At 47.5% G+C, this 19,999-nt stretch overlaps 1 protein-coding gene across 8 annotated transcripts in view; it reads left to right on the top strand.

The window, feature by feature from the left end:
• Positions 1-19,999, top strand: part of LOC140429519 (protein prune homolog 2-like) — a 725,367-nt gene that overhangs the window by 631,253 nt on the left and 74,115 nt on the right. For all 8 annotated transcript variants that reach the window (XM_072516619.1, XM_072516617.1, XM_072516616.1 and 5 more), the window contains 2 exons: positions 10,478-10,654; positions 16,492-16,594. In XM_072516619.1, coding sequence (XP_072372720.1) covers positions 10,478-10,654; positions 16,492-16,594 — 280 coding nt within the window. The remainder of the gene's footprint in view (positions 1-10,477; positions 10,655-16,491; positions 16,595-19,999) is intronic.

The following is a 19,999-nucleotide window of genomic DNA, read 5'->3' as shown; positions in this document are numbered from 1 at the left end:
CGTACTCGGGCAACGCAAGTACACAATGTAACTAAATATGTACCGGGTGAAGCATACAGGGTGCAGTGTTAATCAGGTTAGTCCATAAGAGGGTCGTTTAGGAGTCTGTTAACAGTGGGGAAGAAGCTGTTTTTGAGTCTGTTTGTGCGTGTTCTCAGACTTCTGTATCTCCTGCCCGATGGAAGAAGTTGGAAGAGTGAGTAAGCCTGGTGGGAGGGGTCTTTAATTATGCTGCCTGCTTTCCCCAGGCAGCGGGAGGTGAAGCTGGACCAGCACCTTTCTGACTGATTACATGCTTCCCATCTTCAAACTTGCCTTGGGGAGGGCATTAAATTGCACCCAATGGATCAGATTTAGCCTGAAATGAACAATGGTCCAAATCAGTTTTGTTTTTATTTCTGATGTTTCCTCTCATTCTCACGTTCTTCTTTCTCATTGTTGCCACATTATGTCTCTCTTTCCACTACCCCTGTTACTTCCACCCTTTCTCCTTTTATTCCTATACATGGGGCTGGATTCTCCGTTTGGGAGATTAATTCCCCATGCCGGTGTGAAAACGGTGGTGCTTTACGCCAGGAAAAGTGGCGCAAAATGGCCACCAATTCCCTGCTCGGGGTGGGGGGGAGGGGTGCTAGCAGCCAGGCAGCATAGAGCACCCAGCTCTAGCTGCCGTCACGGCCAGAGCATTGCCGGGTCTGGGGCGCGCATGCACATGGCAACGGCTACAGCGGCCACGGCGTGCTTCATGGCGGACGCAGCCCGCAGACCCAGCCCGTAAAAATAGTTTCTCCCCCCCCTCCCCCCCTTCGGCCGGCTCGGGCGCCACGGATCGCCCCCCATGCCCGCGGATCGGCTCTCCCCCGACTGTGGCAGCGCTGGACTGAGTCCACAGCCGCCACACTGAGTTCCCGACGGATGAGACCACCCGACGGATGAGACCACACGCGTCCCACACCATCGGGAACTCGGCCGGTCGGGGACAGAGCATTGCGAGGCAGTCCTCGGGCAATGGCCTGAGCGCAGCTTTTCAGGGGGCAGAGCATCGCGAAAGCGGCGCCACCCCCGATTCTGTCATCATCGGGGATTCTCCGCCCCCTCACCAAACGCGATTTCGCCGTCAGGGATTGGGCAATCCAGCCCATGGTTTCTCCACTAGTTCCCAGTTGACTTCCTGGACAAAAGGATTGTATTGGCTCCACGTAGTGGTAGAAAATTAACCTTTCTGTGTCAGCCTTAATCTGGGGTCGTAACTTTCTTGGAGTGGCAATCACAGTCAGGTTGCTCCTCCACTCCTATTTACTTGCACCCCTTTCTTGCCCGACCTTCACGTAGGGTGAGAAAAGTGCAGTGCAGGCATCCGTAAATCGTCTTGGTTGAGGGCATGCAAATTGAACAAAAGGAAGACTCTCTCCCCTTTTCTTTCGGCAGTAGTAGTTGCCATAATCCAGGCACGTTGAGACGCCAGTGAGAAGGTGAATGGGTAGGTTTGGGGATTGTGGGGGTGGAGTCGTCGGTGAGTGATTGGGTGCGTTGGGTTGCGGGGACATCGGGTGGTTAGTGGGGGAGGTTGGTTGGTCGAGACGGGAGGTTGTGGCTGATGAGGGCAGTTGAAGATGGGGGTTAGTTTCGAGGTCAGGAAGGCAGTCAGGAGATCTGGGGGATTGTTTAGATGTCAGGAAAACAATCGTCGGGTGGCGGGGGGATGTTGTTAGGAGGTCATGAAGACACACTGGGGTGTGATCAATACTATTGTTACCCCGGAGTTAGAAGTGGTTTGATTCTAACTTTTCGTGAATAACTATTCCTGTAAGACAGTTGGAACCATCAGAAGACTACAATTTAATTCCCTGTGCTGGGTAATTGCCCAACAGAGGTTTGAATTTCCTGGGCAATTGCCATGCAATCCTTACTTCTGTGAGGGTTCTCCCAAGGATGTGCAAGGGAAACAACCTCTCCGTATTCACCTCATCAAACCCCGCCAAACTCTTTTATGATTCAATGAGATCGCTTCTAATTCTTCTAAAACTCCAGAAAATATAGGCGTGGTTTACTCAGCCTCTCATCCAGCTATCGAGTGAGCCTTCACTGTACCAATTCCAAAACAAGTATATCTTCCCTTTAGATATGGAGACCAAATTTACACACTGTATTCCAAATATGGTCTCACCAAAGCGCTGTACAATTATATCCAGATTTCCTTATTCTTGTACCCCAATCTTCATGCAATAAAGGCTGTGTGCCATTTGCCTTCCTTATTGCTGGCTGCAACAATCCAGTGATTATTTCCTTTGAGGTTCTACATTTTAATTTGGGGTGCAACTTATGAAACCTTTTCAACAGAACATCATTCCTAATTCTGCCTATGTTGGTTCCTATGTAGATCACAACATCACATCCCACTCCATGTTAGGTTGCATAAGGTTCAACCTTCCACGACATCTTCAACTTGCAACTCTTATCACCTTGGACTTTTAAGCTCTCTGAACTTGACTGAGTAAAGTATATTCCTGCAGCAGACAAATTCCCAGGTTGCACCCACCATACTCGCTATTCCTGTAGTGATCATACCAAAAAAAGTTAATATCATTAAAAGAGGACACCCTGGGGATTATGATTGACGAGAAACCGAACTGGATTAGCTGTATAAATACTGTGGCTGCAAGAGCAGGCCAGAGGCTAGGAATCCAGTGGTGAGTAACTTACCATCTGACACCCCAAAGCCTGCCTACCTCTACAAGGCACAAATCAGAAGTGTAATGGATATTCTTTCCACTTAACTGGATGAGTGCAGCTCCAACAACACTCAAGAAGCTCAACACTATCCAGGACAAAGCAGCCCGCTAGATTGGCACCCCTTTCACAAACATTCAAACCCTCCACCACCAACTCACAGTATTAGCCGTGTGTACAAGATACACTGCAGGAACTCACCAAAGTTCCTTCAGCAGCACCTTCCAAACCCGCAACCACTACCATCTAGAAGGACAAGAGTAGCAGGTATCTGGGAACACCACCACCTAGATGTTCCCCTCCAAGTTACTCACCACCCTGGCTGCCGTTCCTTCACTGTCACTGGGTCAAAATCCTGAAATTCTCTCCTGGACACCACACGGAATGCAGCGGCTCAAGAAAGCAGCTCATCAACAACTTCTCAAGGGCAATTAAGGATGGGCAAGAAATGTTGGCCAAGCCAGCGAAGCCCACATCTCGTAAAATGAATTTTAAAAAACAATTGATTTGGTCTGTGTGAGTATAAGTTAGATATACCTGGAAGACTGAAATAATAAATAAAGTATAGCCTGAAATACATATTGATTGATGAAGATTATCTAGAACTCCTATATTTGACATAATTTGTCACACAATAGCAGGATTCAATTTATATGGTACTGCTGCTTAGTTCAAAACAGGTGTAATTTTCCAGCCCACTCTTGTCTATTCTTGTCTATTTTTATCAGTCAGATTATCACTACTCTGCTGAATCATACACATGGTTCTATTTATTTCCTTGATGGGCAACACTTTAATTAATGAGCAGAAGCTATAGTTTTCTAGTGAAGTAAAAGAGGACGATTCATGCCTGTCAACCCTTGTATTCACCAAGAGTTAATACTTTGAGAAGAAAGAAGAAAATTGGGAAGAGAATGCCTAATATAAAATAGTAACCTACATTTTGCTGTGATATACATACACCGTGACAGCTGTTTCTATCAATAGTTCGAACATTCACAAGTGAAATAAAGAATCAGTGACCTGAAGAAAAATTTGTCGTAGCAGATGGCAAGACCAATACATACACACACCACTAAATATGACTGGAAGCTACATTTCTGTAGAACTACCGAAATGATGACTATTGATATTAGTCATAATATTTGATAATTCATAAGAAAATAAATGTTCATAAAATGAACAAAGTCTTTAATAGTGTGATTTGAATGTATTTAACACTGGCATTTGCCCACGTGCTTGTATGGTGGGATAGTCATCTCTTCAAGATCTTGGGTTCTCTGAAAGGAAAATTCTTGTTCTTAAAAAAAAACCCCACAATTATACAGTTTGTAAATTTTTTTCCCCATTTTAACCCCCCACCCTGTGATGAACAACTCCTCAAACATGGCCATGAACATCCCCACCTTGCCTCAAAGCCCTCTGCTGAACCCCTCAATTCGTATTTAATCTTTTCCAGATGGAGAAAGTCTTATAGGTTTTCCAGTCAGGCCACCACCCCCTGTGGCCTTGCCTACCACCATTCCAGCAAAATGCTTCGTCGGGCAACCGGAGAGGCAAAGGTCACAACATTGGCCTTCCTCCCCTCCATCAGCACCAGCTTCTCTGATATCCCACATATCCGGCCCACCCACCTCCCCCACAATCCTCGTTAGTGCCGCCAACACTCCCGCCCAGTATCTCTCTAGCTTCTCGCAGCCCCAGAACATTGGAGAGTGGTTTGCTGGTCCCCACCTACACTTCTCGCCTCACTCCACACTCTCCAGATTATCTCCCCTCCCAGCTCCCCCTCCCACTTCTCCTTAATATTCACCATCTGCTCGCCTCCCTGCTCTCCCAGCCACCCATATATGTCCCCAATCCTGTCCTCCCCTTCCACGTCTGAAAGCAGCAGTCGCTCCAGCAGGGCATACTTCGGCAGTTTGGGCAACTCATTCCAAACCTCCCGCGTGATGTACCTTACCTGCAGGTATCTAAACTCACTTCCTCTCGGAGCTCTACCTTCTCATTCAGTTCTTCTATACTGGCAAATCTCTCTTCCAGATATAGATCCTCATCTTAGCCAGCCCCGCTTCTCTCCACTTCCTATGCATACCGTCTGCACCCCCCCCCCCCCCCCCCCTCCGCTCGAAACCGTGGTTTTCACACAGCACGTTAACACCGACATCCCCTCTATCCTAAAGTGCCTCCACAAGTGGTTCCAGACCTTCACAGTGGATTGCACCCCTGGGCCCTCCGTGTATTTCCTTGGCCCAAGTGGCAATGCAGCCATCACCATTGACGCAGGCTGGATCCCCTACAGGGTGCTTCCTTCGTCCTAACCCATTCTGCCCCTCCCCTTCCCACCACCACGTTCGCTGCAGGAGGTTTGGCAATGCCAACCCCCCCCCTCTTCTGCCTCAGTAACAGGGTCCTCTGGACCTTGGTACCTACCCTGCCGACACAAACTCTAGGATAATCATATCCAGCTTCCGGAAAAAGGCCTTTGGTACAAAAATCAGAAGCGTCTGGAATATGAATAGAAATCATGGCAGGATGTTCATCTTCACTACTTGACCCTCCCTGCAAGAGTCAGATTCACTGTGTCCCACCTCTGCAAATCCTCCCTACCCTCCTCCACCAGCTTTGTTAAATTCCATTTATGCAGCGTCGCCTATTCTCCAGTTACCTGAATCCCCAAGTATCTAAACCTATCTCTGACTACTTTAAATGGTAAACCCCTGCCCCTATGTTGGCTCTCCAACCTAATTCATTCAGTGTGAAAACTTCACTTTTCCCTACGTTCAACTTGTATCCTGCGAATGCCCTGAACCTCCCTAATAGGCCCATAATCCTCCCCATGCTCGCCAGCGGTCCGCCACGTAGAGTAACAGATCGTCCGCATATAGCGACACCTGGTGCTCCCTACTCCCCCTCGTAATCCCTTGACACTCTGCTGACCAACCTATGGGCCATTGCCAAAGGCTCTATAGCTAGCACGAACAGCAGCGGCAACTGGGGGCACCCCTGCCTTGTTCCCCTGTGTAACACACAGTTTTGTGAGCCCACATTGTTGGTCTGTACGCTCGCCACTGGTACCACATATAACAGGCACACCCACGCCCATACCTTCCCAGAACCTCAAACAGATACCGCCACTCCATCTGATCGAATGCCTTCTCCACATCCATGGACATCACTACCTCCGATACCCGAGCTCTCAACGGAGCCATAATCATATTTAATAGCCTCCTTATATTACTAGAAAGCTGCCTTCTCTTTACGAAGCCTGTTTGGTCCTCCGTAACCACCCCCGGGAGACAAACTTCCATCCTCCCTGCCACCAGTTTAGCCAACACTTTCACATCTGTATTTGATAGTGACATTGGTCTATACGGCCCACATTCTAATGGGTCCTTCCCCTTCTTTGGTATCTATTTGATCGTTGCCTGCTTCATTGTCTCCAGCAGCTCCCTCTTCAATACCTCACTAAACGCCCCCAACAGGTGCAGTCCCAGTTCCGTCGCAAACTCCTTATAAAATTCCGTTGGGTAAACATCAGGCCTTGGGGCCTTTTCCGACTTCATACCCCTTATACTGCCCAATACCTCCCTTAGCCCCTAAGGCTCCTCTGGCGCCTGCCTCTTCCTCCTGCAGCTGTGGAAACTCCAGCCCATCCAAAAATCACCCCTTGTCCCCTTCTTCGCCACTCCGGGTCTTCCCTGTTCAGCTCCTTATAGTATTCTCTAAACGTCTCATTTATACTCCCCGGCTCCATCACCAGCTCCCCTATGTCCGTCCGTATCCTCAATATTTCCCTGGACGTGGCCTGCTTCCGTAGTTGTGTGCCCGCATTCGACTTGCCTTCTCCCCGTACTCTTACTTCACCCCTCTTGCCCTACACAGCTGCCCCACTGCCCTCCCAGTCGTCAACCTATCAAATTACCCCTGCAATTTTTAACTTCTTGCCAATTCCTCGGTGGTGGGCTCCCTATCTACTTCCGCTATCTTGTTCATTAAATGCCCATATTCCTCACTCCTTTTCCTATCCTCAATTGCCTTGAACGAGACAATCTCCCCTTGGACCACCCGCCTTCAGTGCCTCCCGAAATGTGGCCGCTGACACTTCCCCGTTCTGGTTAACTCAACATAGTCTTTAATTAATTACCAACCGCACCTTATGACAGAACCCTCTGTCTGCCAATAACCCCGAATCAAGCCTCCACATCGGCCTCTGCTCCTGATCTAAGCTGAATCTCCAGCCAATGGGGCGCACGGTTCGAAATTACTATCCCCACGTATTCTGACCCCACTACCGCTACCAACACCTCCCGGCTCACCACGATAAAGTCGATTCTGGAGTACACCCTATAAACATGTGAGAAAAAGGAGTACTCCCTTCCCCCTGGGTTGTTAAAGCACCACGGGTCCACCATACCCATATTTTGCATGAATCCTCCCAGCTCCTTTGCCATTCGTATCCGTCCCATTGACCTGTGGCTCGGCTCTAAAACTTTCGCCCCCCCCCCCCCTGTCTCTCGCTTCCTTCGCACTCTCAAACCCCGTCTTCTTGCTCATCAGAATGGCCTCATCCCGAGACTTCGAGTCAAATCATTGTGTAGAAGATTTTAGTTAAGACGGCAGCATAGTTGGAGGGCCGAAGGGCCTGTTCCTGTGCCGTACTTTTCTTTGTTCTTTGAAATACCTGGCCCACCCATCCCTTTCTCAACAGAACCTGGTCCTTCATGCAGAAATCCTTCTATTGCAGAAAAACAACTCTGCCTTTAAATTCATAAGGTGCACAAAAACCCCGAGATCTTTTCACCGGTCCATTGAGCCCTTTCAAATTTCATGTTATTATCTTTACCTGGGGTTTATGCCTCCATTCCTCTCTAACATCTGCCATTCTTCCCTTTCAGCTCTACCCGCTCTGATTTCACCCTCACCGGGCCCATCCAAGATGGCCAGCTTCTCCGCCCCTGACCATGCTTCTTCTCCAATACTGCCATGTCGCATCTCCCTTCCTTCCGTCCTCGGCCATCTTTCGCGACCATCTCCCCCACCTCACTTCCGTTCGCCAGCATTACCTGTCAGCGTGGCAACTCCAGCCCGAAGGCTCCTCCTACAGACCATACTCACTTCTCTTCTGTGAAGGCTCCCCGCAGACCATACACTCACCCACCCAAACAAAGACTCATCTCAGACCACAGGTCGCCTCCCCCAAAGACAAACAAAATAGAAAAACGCAGCCAGAGGCAGCAGGGGTGGGGGAGAACGGGGGACAGCCGTCCTCTTATAAACTTTTCACCTCTGCTACCCATTGGTCAACCCAACAGAAAAACAAAATATCCACCCCTCCCTCCAACCCCCACTCTAACCATATCTTCCATTACTCCAAAGTGCCATCTCTTCAGTCTCCCAATAACGTTCAGTTCTCCCCCAGTTTGTGCTCCTTGATAAAGTCATAGGCCGTGTTTCGGGTCTCAAAAGAATAGTCCCTGCCCTCGTAAGTCAGCCATACATTCGCCGGGTAGAGCACCTCAAACTGATCTGCTGTCGATACAGTACCGCCTTGGCCCTGTTGAACCCAGTACTCCATTTTGCCTGTTCAGCTCCAATGTCCTGGTATATTCAGACCTTGTCCCCCTCCAGTTCGCAGTTCCGTATCTCCCTAGCCCACTGCAGATCTTCTCTTTTTCCACAATAACTGAAGGACTCCTAACAGTGAGATGAATGTCTAGGTCAGCCAAGCTGAGAAGAGAGAGAGCGCTTAGTTGCATGACTCCAGAGTCATAGAATTCAAAACCAGGAGAGTTCTGACCCATGGGGTTTGATTCTCTGCACCCCGAAGCCGAAATTGTGGCCGGGGCAGAGAATCCAGTTTGACGCCATAATCAGGACCGGCGCCGATATTACGATTCTCCGGGCACCGAAAATCGGCGTCGCCGGGGAGTATGCCGCGCTTCCGCCGGCCCGCTCCAACATCCTCCACCCCCGACCGGTATGGAACTAATCTGCTGTTGCCAGTTGGGATGCTTGCGTGGCGACTGCGGACTCAGTCTGTGGCCGCCCTAGTCAGGCGCGGGACGATCGGAGGCCAGGTAAGGCCTTAGAGGCGGCCAGGGAATTAATGTGTGGCGTTTGAGGGTCGGGCGAGTGGCCAATTAGGGAGGGTCACCTTTGTGGGTCTGCCTGCGCGGTCTGATTCCGCCATGGAGCACGGCTAGGCGGCCGCCGTGCGCATGCGCTGCATCTGACCCGGTGGTGCGGGGGCCCGTATCTGCAGCAAAAGCTACGAGATTCACTCCGGGTCCCTGCCAGCCCCTGCAGGGCTGGGAACTCGTTTCACTTTTTTGCAGGAATTTCAGGAGTAAAACTCCACCGTTTTGACGCCGGCGTGGGGACATAAACCGGGATTCTCCGACCCGGCGCCGGATCGGATAATCCCCAGGTGCCCCGCCGCCCCGATGCTGGCTTCCCCATTTTCCACCGCCGGTTGACAGTGCCCCCCCCCCCCCCCCGGTGATTCCCCGGGCCCTGAATGTCCGAGTGGTCGACGAGTTTGGCTGAGCCCCGCAGGCGTGGATTGGTCACCTCCCACACGGCGAGACCTGGAAGATGAGTGTGCGGGGGACGTCCTGGAGGGGACGCGGAGGTTCTGACCCCGGGGGCCCCCCCCCCACGCTGGCCTGGCCCGCGATCGGGGCCTACCGATCGACGGGTGGGCTGGTTCCATGGGGGCCTACTTTACTCCGCCCCGGGCTCCGCTATATTGCCCGGGGACCAGTGCGGAGAAGGGAACCTCCATGCATGCGCCAAATGCATGAAAATATGCCGGCCATTCTCGTGTGGGACGTTCGTGCCGGCTGGAACTGGGGGGCGACTCCGGCGGCAACCTAGCCCCCGAGAAAGGTGAGAATTCCTGACTTTCGCTGGCTGTTGACGCCGGAGTCGTTGGCGCTGGTTTTCACGCTGGCATGGGGACATAGCCCCATTATTAGAGACTGCTGCTCCTAATCTCCAGAATGGAGAATCTAGCCCATGGTGTCTATGCCTCGGTCTCTAGTGACAGCTGTGTTGAACAGGAAGTCTACAACCGTGGGAAAGTTGGAAAAGATTTGAAGGGAAACCTTGCTGGAAGTGAACGGGATGTTCAAGAAATCTCAGCTCTTTTATGTATCTTTTAAAAGCACTCGGGCCAAGTTGTTACTCCCCCAATATTGGAAAAGTATCTGTCTTGAGTTTTAGGGGTCCAAATCAAATGGATGTAGAAGAAATTTGAATTAAGAAGTTTGGTTTGGAGAATAAGTACCTGTTCTATTTAAAAGAGAATATAGTTATTAGTATTTATATTTTTTGGGTGTTTTGTCATAATTTATTCATTCAAAACATGAACTTGCGACTTCATTCTTTTCGTAAATACCTGGGTTTTCAGATTTTGTGAAAGCATCACTGGCCCTTACTGATACAATGGTGTTGGTGTATGATACCTTTTGTTTAATCTATAGCTTCCACCCAGTCACAGACCTTCCATTTTGTCCTTTCCTTCCCCACTCCATCCTTTCCCTGCCTCTGGATTTGCTCCACAGGTCTTGCCTGAGCTACTGTGCATTTTCTGTTTTTATTTCCGATTTCCAAAATCTGCAATATTTTGCGTTCATTATAATATTGCTCATGTCTTGAAATATGTTTACAGAGATATTTAACTAAATGTTCTTGATTACTCATTTTAATGCTGAAATATTTATTAAAAGTTCATTTGTTTTAGATGAAACACCCAATACCATTAATACTGGAAAAGAGGTAGTCGAACCTATTCCAGAATATACCGCTGAACAGGAACGCACAGATAATCGGTTATGGAGAACTGTTGTCATTGGGGAACAAGAGCACAGGATTGACATGAAGGCTATTGAACCTTATAGAACAGTTGTCTCTCATGGGGGTATGTCAGTTCATCAAACCATTTGTTTTTAATGTTACAATGAAAAATATAACTTGGATCAATGATTTTTTTTTTGAGTGCTATGTTGTTTATTTGATTGAATTCTGGTGTCATTTTTTAGGAATTGAAATTGGGAAATGTTCCAGGTGACCTTTTATTTTGCTTTGCGTAATTCTGCTTTTGAATCCATCAACATTTTGTTGTTCATTTATTATTTGTCCCACAGCACTTTAGCTTTCCATCAGCTTATTTTGAAGCAGGACCATTCTACCACAGTCAATCCCAAGACATTATGAACACTAACGAATCAGCTTTTTCCAGGAGATCGTTTTTTCCCTAAACACAAAGTTGTAGTCTACCTTATAGATAGTAAGCAGTATGATCTTACCTGGAAACAGACATTACCATTACACTTTGGTTGTCATCTCTAGATGTTATCAATTATTCAGAAACTACAGGGCAGCCTAATTTTGGCGGGGGAACCTCTAGAAACAATAATTCAGCACAAAGTTAATATCACGTGGACAAATAGTGGTTAATTCAGTAAAGCCAGCACAGATTTGTTCAGGGAAAATAGTGTTCAACTAACTTGCTGGAGTTTTTGTTTTGAAGAGATTGCAGAAAGAGTTGATGAAGGCAATGCTGTTTATGTGTTGTACATAGACTTGCAAAAGGCATCTGGGCATTTGATCCAATGCTACACAACAGACTTGAGAAAAGTTATGGTTATGGAATAAAAGGGACCATAGCAACGTGGATATGAAGTTGGCTGAGTGACAGGAAACAGAGTTGTGCTTAATGGTGGTTTTTTGGACTGGAGAAAGATTAGTAGTGGAGCTCTCCAGGGGTCACTGTTGGGACCGCTGTTCTTCCTGATATATATTAATAACCTAGAACCTGGTATGCAGGGACCAATTTTGAAATTTGGGGATGCTCTTAATCTTGGAAGCATTGTGAATGGAGAAATATTGTGTAGAATTTCAAAAGGATATTAACAAGTTGGTGAAATGGGCAGATAAGTGTCAGATTAAGTTAATTGTGGAGAAATGCAAAGTAATTCAGTTTGGTAAGAAGAACCAGTAGAGACAATATAAAATGAAAGAAACAGCTCTAAGTGGGATGCAGGAGTAAAGGGAGCTGGGGGTATATGTGCATAAACCATTGAAGATAGCAGTGCAGCTGGAGAGCAAGATTAAAAAAACATACAGTATCATAAGCTTTATTAATAGGAGTATTGAGTATAAGAGCAAGGAGATTATATTAAACTTGTATTACACACTAGTTCAGCCTCAGCTGGAGTATTGTGTCTAGTTCTGGGTACCTCACTTTAGAAAGGATGTGAAGGCATTCTAAATGCTGCAGCAAAGATTCAGGAGAATAGTTCCAGGGATGAGGAGCTTCAATTGTGAAAATAGTTTGGTTCAGTTGGAACTTGGAGAAGAGAAGGTTGCGAAGCAATTTGATAAAGGTATTCCAAATCATGAGAGGGACTGCACAGAGTGGATAGGGAGAACCTACTCCCATTAATGAAAGGTTTGAGAATCAGAGGGGTAATTGGCAAAAGAAGCAACAGTGACATGGGGAAAAACATTTTCACACAGTTAGTGGTTAAGGTCTAGAGTTGCCTCCATGAGTGTGTGGTGGAGGCAGGTTCAACTGAGGCATTCAAAAGGGAATTAGATTGGCACCTGGTAGAGTATGTGCAGGTTATGGGGAGAAGGCGAGAGAGTGACACTAAGTGAACTGCTCATTCGGAGAGCCAGTGCAGACGTGATGGGCCAAATGGCAGTCTCCTGCTCTGTAATGATTTTGTGGTAACAAAATGTGTTGCTAAATTGTGGTTATAGGATATAGCTGTGAATTTTACATGTAAGTTTATTTACTTTTTAAATTTTAAATGGTAAATAATGATCTATTTGTAAAACAGATAAATTGCATTCCAGGGGAGTTAGGAGGGCTAAAAGAGGACATGAAATGTCATTGGCAAGCAGGGTCAAGGAAAATCCCGCCGCCTTGTATATGTATATAAGGAGCAAGAGGGGAGTAGAACCCTTAGGAGCATTGACATACAGAGGGATCTGAGCGTACTGGTCCATAGTTCCATGAAAGTGGCAATCCAGGTGGATAAGGTGGTCAGATGCTTGCCTTCATCAGCTGGGGCATTGAATACAAGAGTTGGCAGGTCATGTTACAGTTGTATAAAACTTTTGTTTCGCCACATTGGGAATATTGCGTGCAGTTCTGGTGCCACACACCAGAAGGATGTGGATGCCTTGGAGAGAGTGCAAAGAAGATTTACCAGGATGTTGCCTGGTCTGGAGGGTGTTAGCTATGACGAGAGGTTGAATAGACTCGGATTGTTTTCATTGGAAAGATGGAGGCTGAGGGGAGACTTGTTTGAGGTCTACAAAATTATGAGGTATAAACAGGATGAATAGTCAGAAGCTTTTTCCCATGGTGTAAGACTCAATTATAAGGAGACACAGGTTCAAGGTGAGAGGGGGAAAGTTTAGGAAAGGTGTGCGGGGAAAGCTTTTAATGCAGAGGGTGGTGGGTGCCTGGAACGTGTTTCCAGTGGAAGTGGTGGAGGCAGACACAATAGCAACGTTTCAGATGTATCTTGATAAACATGAATGGGCGGGGAATGGAGGAATATTGATTGTTTAGGCAATAAGTAGTAGGTCTAAATAAGGAATCTGGATCGATGCAGGCTTGGTGGGCCGCAGGGCCTGTTCCTGTGCTGTAATGTTCTTTGTTGTTCTTTATACACCTCTAGGAGAAGAACAGGAGTAATTGAAATCTACTTCTTGGACATGTTACGTATGAAATTATCTGTTTTGCGTTGTGTTTGTGACTAGCCTGTTCTTTCCCTTTCCAATCAACTCATTTTCTCCTAGAGATTCTGAGGAAAGTAGACTTATCACGTGGCATTTTATTCCGGAAATTTAAAGTTGCTTTAATTGGCACCTGGTTTATACATTCATGAATTTATAATTAATCATGATCTCTCTTGGCTGTTAGCTCTGGATAAATACCTTGATATTTTTAACTGCTTGAGCGATATATCCTCATTTTTTCCTCCATTATGATAAATTGAGATTAAAGGCATGGAATTTTACTTAACTTGACAGTTGCAGTAATTTTTATTTCAAGCTTATTTTCATGGTCAGGATTTCCGAGAAAATCCTATGAGACTAAGCCGATTGTTGGGACTGAGACTTCTTTGAGGATCCAGTTAAGCACTTCAAGCATGTCAGCAAACCGAATTAGGATTAAGAGAACAGAATATCCTAAAGGTTATTTCTATTGAACTGGATGTAAAAATAGAGATGGCCAAGGACTAAGATTGAATCAGGCAACATTCTAGATAAATTATCTTGTCTCATTGCTGTCTCTATACCAAAAATGTAATAAAATAATGGCTCAGATTTTCTTACAATAATAATGCTGAAGTTGCAGTAAATATGATTCGGCAATCTGATTAGCCCGTCAATAACATCCTCCATGCTTTCCTGCATGTGCAATTAGAATATGTTGCAGTGATCATGCTGGTGAATTAGAAGTGAGACAGCCAGACGTATTTCTTTTAATTCTAATACAAAATCATCTTAATAGTATTTATATAATCCCATTATCAAAAGTTAAGTCGCTACTACTGGCTTCCAAATTCGATCCATGCATAAAAGGACAGTTTTGAATGGTCATTCGATGAACAATAAACAGGAAAGTAGAAGGAAATGAAACTGACAAAAGTTGCAGTCGGCTAAATTATACAGCATATAATGTATTTCATAAATTACATCTTCTGAATTGAGTGCCTATCTACTTGCCTTCTCATGGCCCATTATTTTCAATGGGACTTTTAAATTCACCTGTGTTATGGCAGCTACTGCTGTAAAAGAAAAGGGGCGTGTCCTCCTTTGCACAATTTCTTTTGGACTCCACGCTGGACCCAGAGACCTGCTGTGCTGCCTGAATCTCGCCTGGCCTGAGTCAGGAAAGTCGGGCGAGACAGGCACTGAAGACGTTTAGCGTAGGTAAGTGGGTAGGTGTGGCAGTCCGACGCTGATTGCCACTCCGAGGAAGTTATGCCCCATTGTTTCCTATTTAGCAGTATTATTTAAGTTAGTGTCCTGTTCAATTGAATTCTGACTATTTCTGGGACGATATCGTAACACAGGAATAAGACTTGGTTATTCATCCCTTTGAAGCAGTGCCACCATTCAGTTAGAACATGGTTGATCTGTATTTTAACTTCATTTATCTTCTTGGGTTTTGTAACCCTTGATACTTCTGTATGACAAAAAATATATGGATCTCAGTTTGTAAATCTTCAACTCATCTGTTCGTAACAGCTTTTTAGTTGTGAGACTTCTAGATTTCTATTATACACTTTGAGGACAGAAGTGCTTCTGTTATTACTGCTGAACAGCCTAGTTTTAATTTTAAGGTAACGCCTCATTGTTCCAGTTGAATTCAAAATTTAATTGAATTATGTTTTAATTAAATTTAAACTGCTTAATTAATTTCATATCGTCATGGGAATTTGTGTAGCAACCATCATGTTGATGAATTAAATGGCTCTTTCAAAGACGGAAAGACACACAGGGCAAGATGGACAGAATAGCCCTCACCTGCCCACACTCCATACCCCATTCATGCCAACAAATGCCACCTCATGTCACCCACCCATTCTTATGTCCCGTCACATCCCCTATACCAACACATGACTCTCTACCCCCCCCCCCCCCCCTGCTCCCCCGCAATCGCTCTTTATAACTCCTTTGCTAGCTGAGAGCTAGTTCATGTCCTCACCCTTTGCCCTTATCCCCTCCTAGCCAACTCATCTGGTATACAACATGGGCAAACCTCAGGAGCCATGCCATGTTGACATAAATTAAAGTTATGTCTATTGATGACGTCCCCATTTGTAGTGCAAAATACTGATTTAAGAAACCTTCAATACATAGAGATTCCTTCAACATCTTATGAAAATCATTTCTATTCCATCCACTGATGTGAAAATTAGCAAACCTGCAGACTGACTTATTTTAAACTTTGGTTTACATTTTCTTTCTCTGTTTCCATGGTGCTATATCATGGTCATGTTCAGTCTATTTCAATGCCCAAATCACGTCATTGTAAACCTGATAGAGGTCTACAAGATTATGAAGGACATGGATAGAGTGGATGGGCAGGCACTCTTTCCCAGCATGGAGGGATCAGTTACCAGGCAGCATAGGTTTAAGATCAGTGGGGCAAAGTTTAGAGGAAATGTGCGAGCAGACTTTTTACACAGAGGGTGGCGAGTGCCTGGAACGCATTGCCAAGGGAGGTTGGGGAAGCAGATACATAACGGCGTTCAAAAGGCACCTCGACAAATACATGGATAGGATGGGTATAGAGCGATACACTAGGCAGTGCTGAGGGTTTTGGCCAAGGGTGGTATCATGACCGGTACAGGCTTGGAGGGCAGAAAGGCCTGTTTCTGGGCTATATCCCTCTATAGCTATCCTATCCATGTATTTGTTGTATATGTTCTTTATAACTGCAGATTTCAGAACATATGCATATTCATTCCTTTAATAGGTGCATACGATGAAATAAATTATAAACCTGAAACAGTACAGATTGAGAACTCTTTAATGGTGTTTACCCTGCAATTGGTGACAGATTGGTTCTCAATGCTCTTCTGAGTGAGAAAGAAAGATTTTAAGTTGCTTTACATTGCTAGATTTCTTGTGCTTTTGCAATGCTAAAAGATTGCAGGTAATTGGTTCCAGATAACTCTGTTAACAGTGCACAATGCTAAACAAATGCTTTCTTGTTTTCCTCAGGCTACTATAGTGATGGACTCAATGCCATCATTGTGTTTGCAGCATGTTTCCTGCCAGAGAGCAGTCTACCCGACTATAATTATATTATGGAGAATCTCTTTTTGTGAGTAGAAAGTCAATATTTGTCTTAAAGTAGTTCCTGAGTTATTGAAAATCTGTGTCCTAATTTGTGAACAGCAAACTACCGTGGGACTATAAAAGCTGAGCTAACTCACTGACTAAATAAAGTTTTCAGTTAGGCTTTATAGATATGTTATAAGATCAGGTGCCCAGGGAGATATTAATGGATTTCCAATTTTTTTTGTGATAAATATGAGTAAATTTCTAAAAGGTCTTTATTCTAAACTTTTATAAATTGTGTTTCCATGCTCATTAACATGACTCCCAAAGTGTTTTTGGACATTTCCCTTCCAGAAAAATGTTTTGGATGTGTTTTCATTGTTGCCATGTGGCTATAGCACCAGCAGCCAACATAGCATTGCAATGTCCCATGATGTTATGACCAGATGAGGAGGAGTGAATTAACTCCCCTCCAATCAACCTCCTCGGTTGGTCACAGCAAAGGTTTTTAAATTTCTTCTCCCTGTGGATGTCTTTTTCTATCTATTTAGTGAACAAAAGGAAACCAATCACAAGGGGTGCGATTCTCTGGCCTCGTTACGCTCTCACTCAAGCGAAACAAGGCCAGTGGATAGCAGGAGGGGCCAAAAACTAGAACTGAGCCAGGCGTCAAACAGTTTGCAAATGCAACCGGCCCGCTCCCGTAGGTGAATTCAGGATCTTGCCGTAGCATAGCCAGAAACCAATTAGCACCACTTCAGCCCCATTTCCATACAATTAACGAGAGCCATCCCATATTCAATGGCCTCCTGTCATTCATCAGCCTCCCCAGCAAGTGGTCACGCTGGCGCCAATTAGAACTCCTTTTGAAAAATGTGAACCTGATGAAAGGGTTTCAGTGGGGAGCCAAGGGGGTGAGTGCCATTTTTGCTCACAGACAAAGAGCCCGGGGGGCTCTGTGCTTGCAACCCTAATGTTCGGCGGTGGCGGGGGTGAAGAGACCCTCCGCAGGGGTGGATTGGCATGGAGGGTGGGGGGGGGGGGCAACTGCACCACCATGCCAATCCCTGGATTGTCTCTCCCCATTCCTGGGGCAACCCTTGTCCCTGACTGACCACCCATATCCCCCCACCGACGACCAAGGCCTCTGGCTGTGCGGCTGAAGGCTATTGCTAATAGGAAATTGGCAGTCATGGTTAAGTGAGTACTTCACACAACCCAAGTGAATCCTCATGGGTGGGCGGGCCATGTAGCATGTAGGAGTCATTGCCTAGCATCCCAATCACACCTTGATGCCTGGACACTGTGCCTGAACACTGCGGGAGGCAACACCACACATGCAGCCAACATCCGAACACCCAGGGGATGAGACACAGCTCTGGGGACATGTCCATGGCTGGAGGGTGGGTGAGTGCCATGGGGAGGTGGACAGATGGGCCAAGGGTTCGGAGATCGGGCGCATTGCGGACGAAGGTGACAGAGGCATCATACTGGTTGTGCACAAAGGTGTTTATTGTGTTTGACAATTCCCCACCCTCCGGATTGTGCTGCCCCCTTTTCCCACCCCGCTTCCCTCAGTGATCCTCAACGTGCTTTGCTCTCCTGGCTCTACCACTACGTCAAGGTGTGTCCCCAGGGTGCACATCTGAGGTGGAGGCCACCAGCTGCCTACCTCATCCCATGGCCTTCGATACCCCTGGTGGGCATTCTCTGGGGGCTCAAAGTTTGGAGGACCCCTGCGCCCTTGTGGCAGCACATGCACAGCCATGCCGCCTTGTTCCGTGTGCTGGCTGTGAGACGCGGCCTCATCAGAGGGATGGAACTCAGGGGAGCTGGTGACCACCGGTCTGGGATGGTGCCCAGTGTCCCCTCCTCCCGGTTGGTGCCCAGAGGGCCCTGCGGTTCACCTTGGGAGGGAGGGGCTGGTTTGGGCCACGGCTGTCCCCACATCATCTGGCTCTGCCAGCCCTGGCAGTTCCCCGTACTTCACACCATAATGTTACCACCCTCAGCGATGCTCCTCAGTGACTGGGACATGCTCCGCAGTGCCTCGACAATGCCCACCTGCAACTGGGACAACTCCGCAGCACCTTGACCATTCCCAACAGAGAGCAGGACATGTCCCGCAGAACCGCATCAAGGTCAGCCTGGTACTGGGTCACATCCCCCAGCGAGGCGGACTTTCTGTCCAGACCCTCAGCCATGGCCGTCACTCACTGTGCACCACGCCTTGGACACCTCCACTAATGGTGCCGACGTCGTGCACCAGGGTCTCCACTGCAGTTGCCACGCTAGCAGTGTTGGCTTGCCGCCGATATCTCCTGCACCCATAGCTTCTTGGACTCCTCCAAGTGGCTATAGATCTGCTGGAGTGTCTCGTGACACCTCCCTCTGAATGTCCCGGCCGCACCCTATCGTCTACATCAGCTCCGGGAATACTTCTTCAGGCTGGGACCCAGTTGGGTCCTGGGATCCAGCAGACCTCCAACTGCTATCTCGCCTGGGGGTTCCTGCCTCCACCTGATGTACATCAGCAGCAGTGTGGTGCTCACCAGATTGTGCTCCAGAAGCCTGACCACTAACATGTCGCACTGAGGTGTGTGTATCTGCACTGCTGAAGAGTAGGAATTTTAGTGACTATTTTGGTGGTATCCTTGTAGCTCTCCTCCGAGGTGATCTCTGGGAGGCTGGAGAGGGTACCGCCCGGAGGACCTGTGGGAGAATGGACATGTGGTCAATGGGAGGGATGGGTCAGTCAGTAAGGCATCAGTACTCACGTTTGACAGGTCTTCAGGATGAGGCTCGGTGGTTCCTCACCTCTGCGGCATCCGCCAGCCTCTGTGTTGGTGAACACCCTGTCCTCGGCCACACCAGTCACCTCCAGGGCAAGCTCCATGAAGGTGATGAGGATCCTGATGCCTGGCATACCCCCGCTAATCTGGGCCCTTGTCGGTGGTTGTTGGAGAGCTTTTCCTGAGGAGACACAGACGGAGCATCATTAGCCACACACGTGGTCCACAGTGGTGGGATGGAGGGTGTGTGAAGGAGGAGTTGGGGGGGTTGAAGTGGGGAGGGGCGGTGGAGGAAACATGTGGGGGGGGGGGGGGGGGGGGATTGAAGAGAAAGGTGGGATAGACGTTTCCGTGAAGGGGGAGAGTTCTCGGGGGTGGGGGCGGTCGGTGGCTACTCACTCCTGCCCTAGTGGCCAGTCTTCCTGGTCACACTCCCAGATCTCACTGCTGCTGCTGCCACCACCTCCTCAGGCTTCTCTATGGTTGATCCGCCTGGACCCTCGGGGGAACAGGACATTCCTCCTGGCCTCCAGAGCGTACAGCAGCCTCCCCAGGTCAGCATCCTCGAATCTTGGGGCTGGTCCCCTCAGCGCCATTGTTACGAGCTGGCTGGAGTTGGCTGAGCAAGTGCAGCTTAAGCGCTGCTCAACCTTGTT

This window comes from Scyliorhinus torazame, chromosome 9, assembly GCF_047496885.1.
Source record: "Scyliorhinus torazame isolate Kashiwa2021f chromosome 9, sScyTor2.1, whole genome shotgun sequence".
In the NCBI taxonomy this organism is placed as follows: domain Eukaryota; kingdom Metazoa; phylum Chordata; class Chondrichthyes; order Carcharhiniformes; family Scyliorhinidae; genus Scyliorhinus; species Scyliorhinus torazame.
The sequence above is the reverse complement of the archived record's forward strand: the minus strand, read 5'-3'. Positions and strand labels throughout refer to the sequence as shown.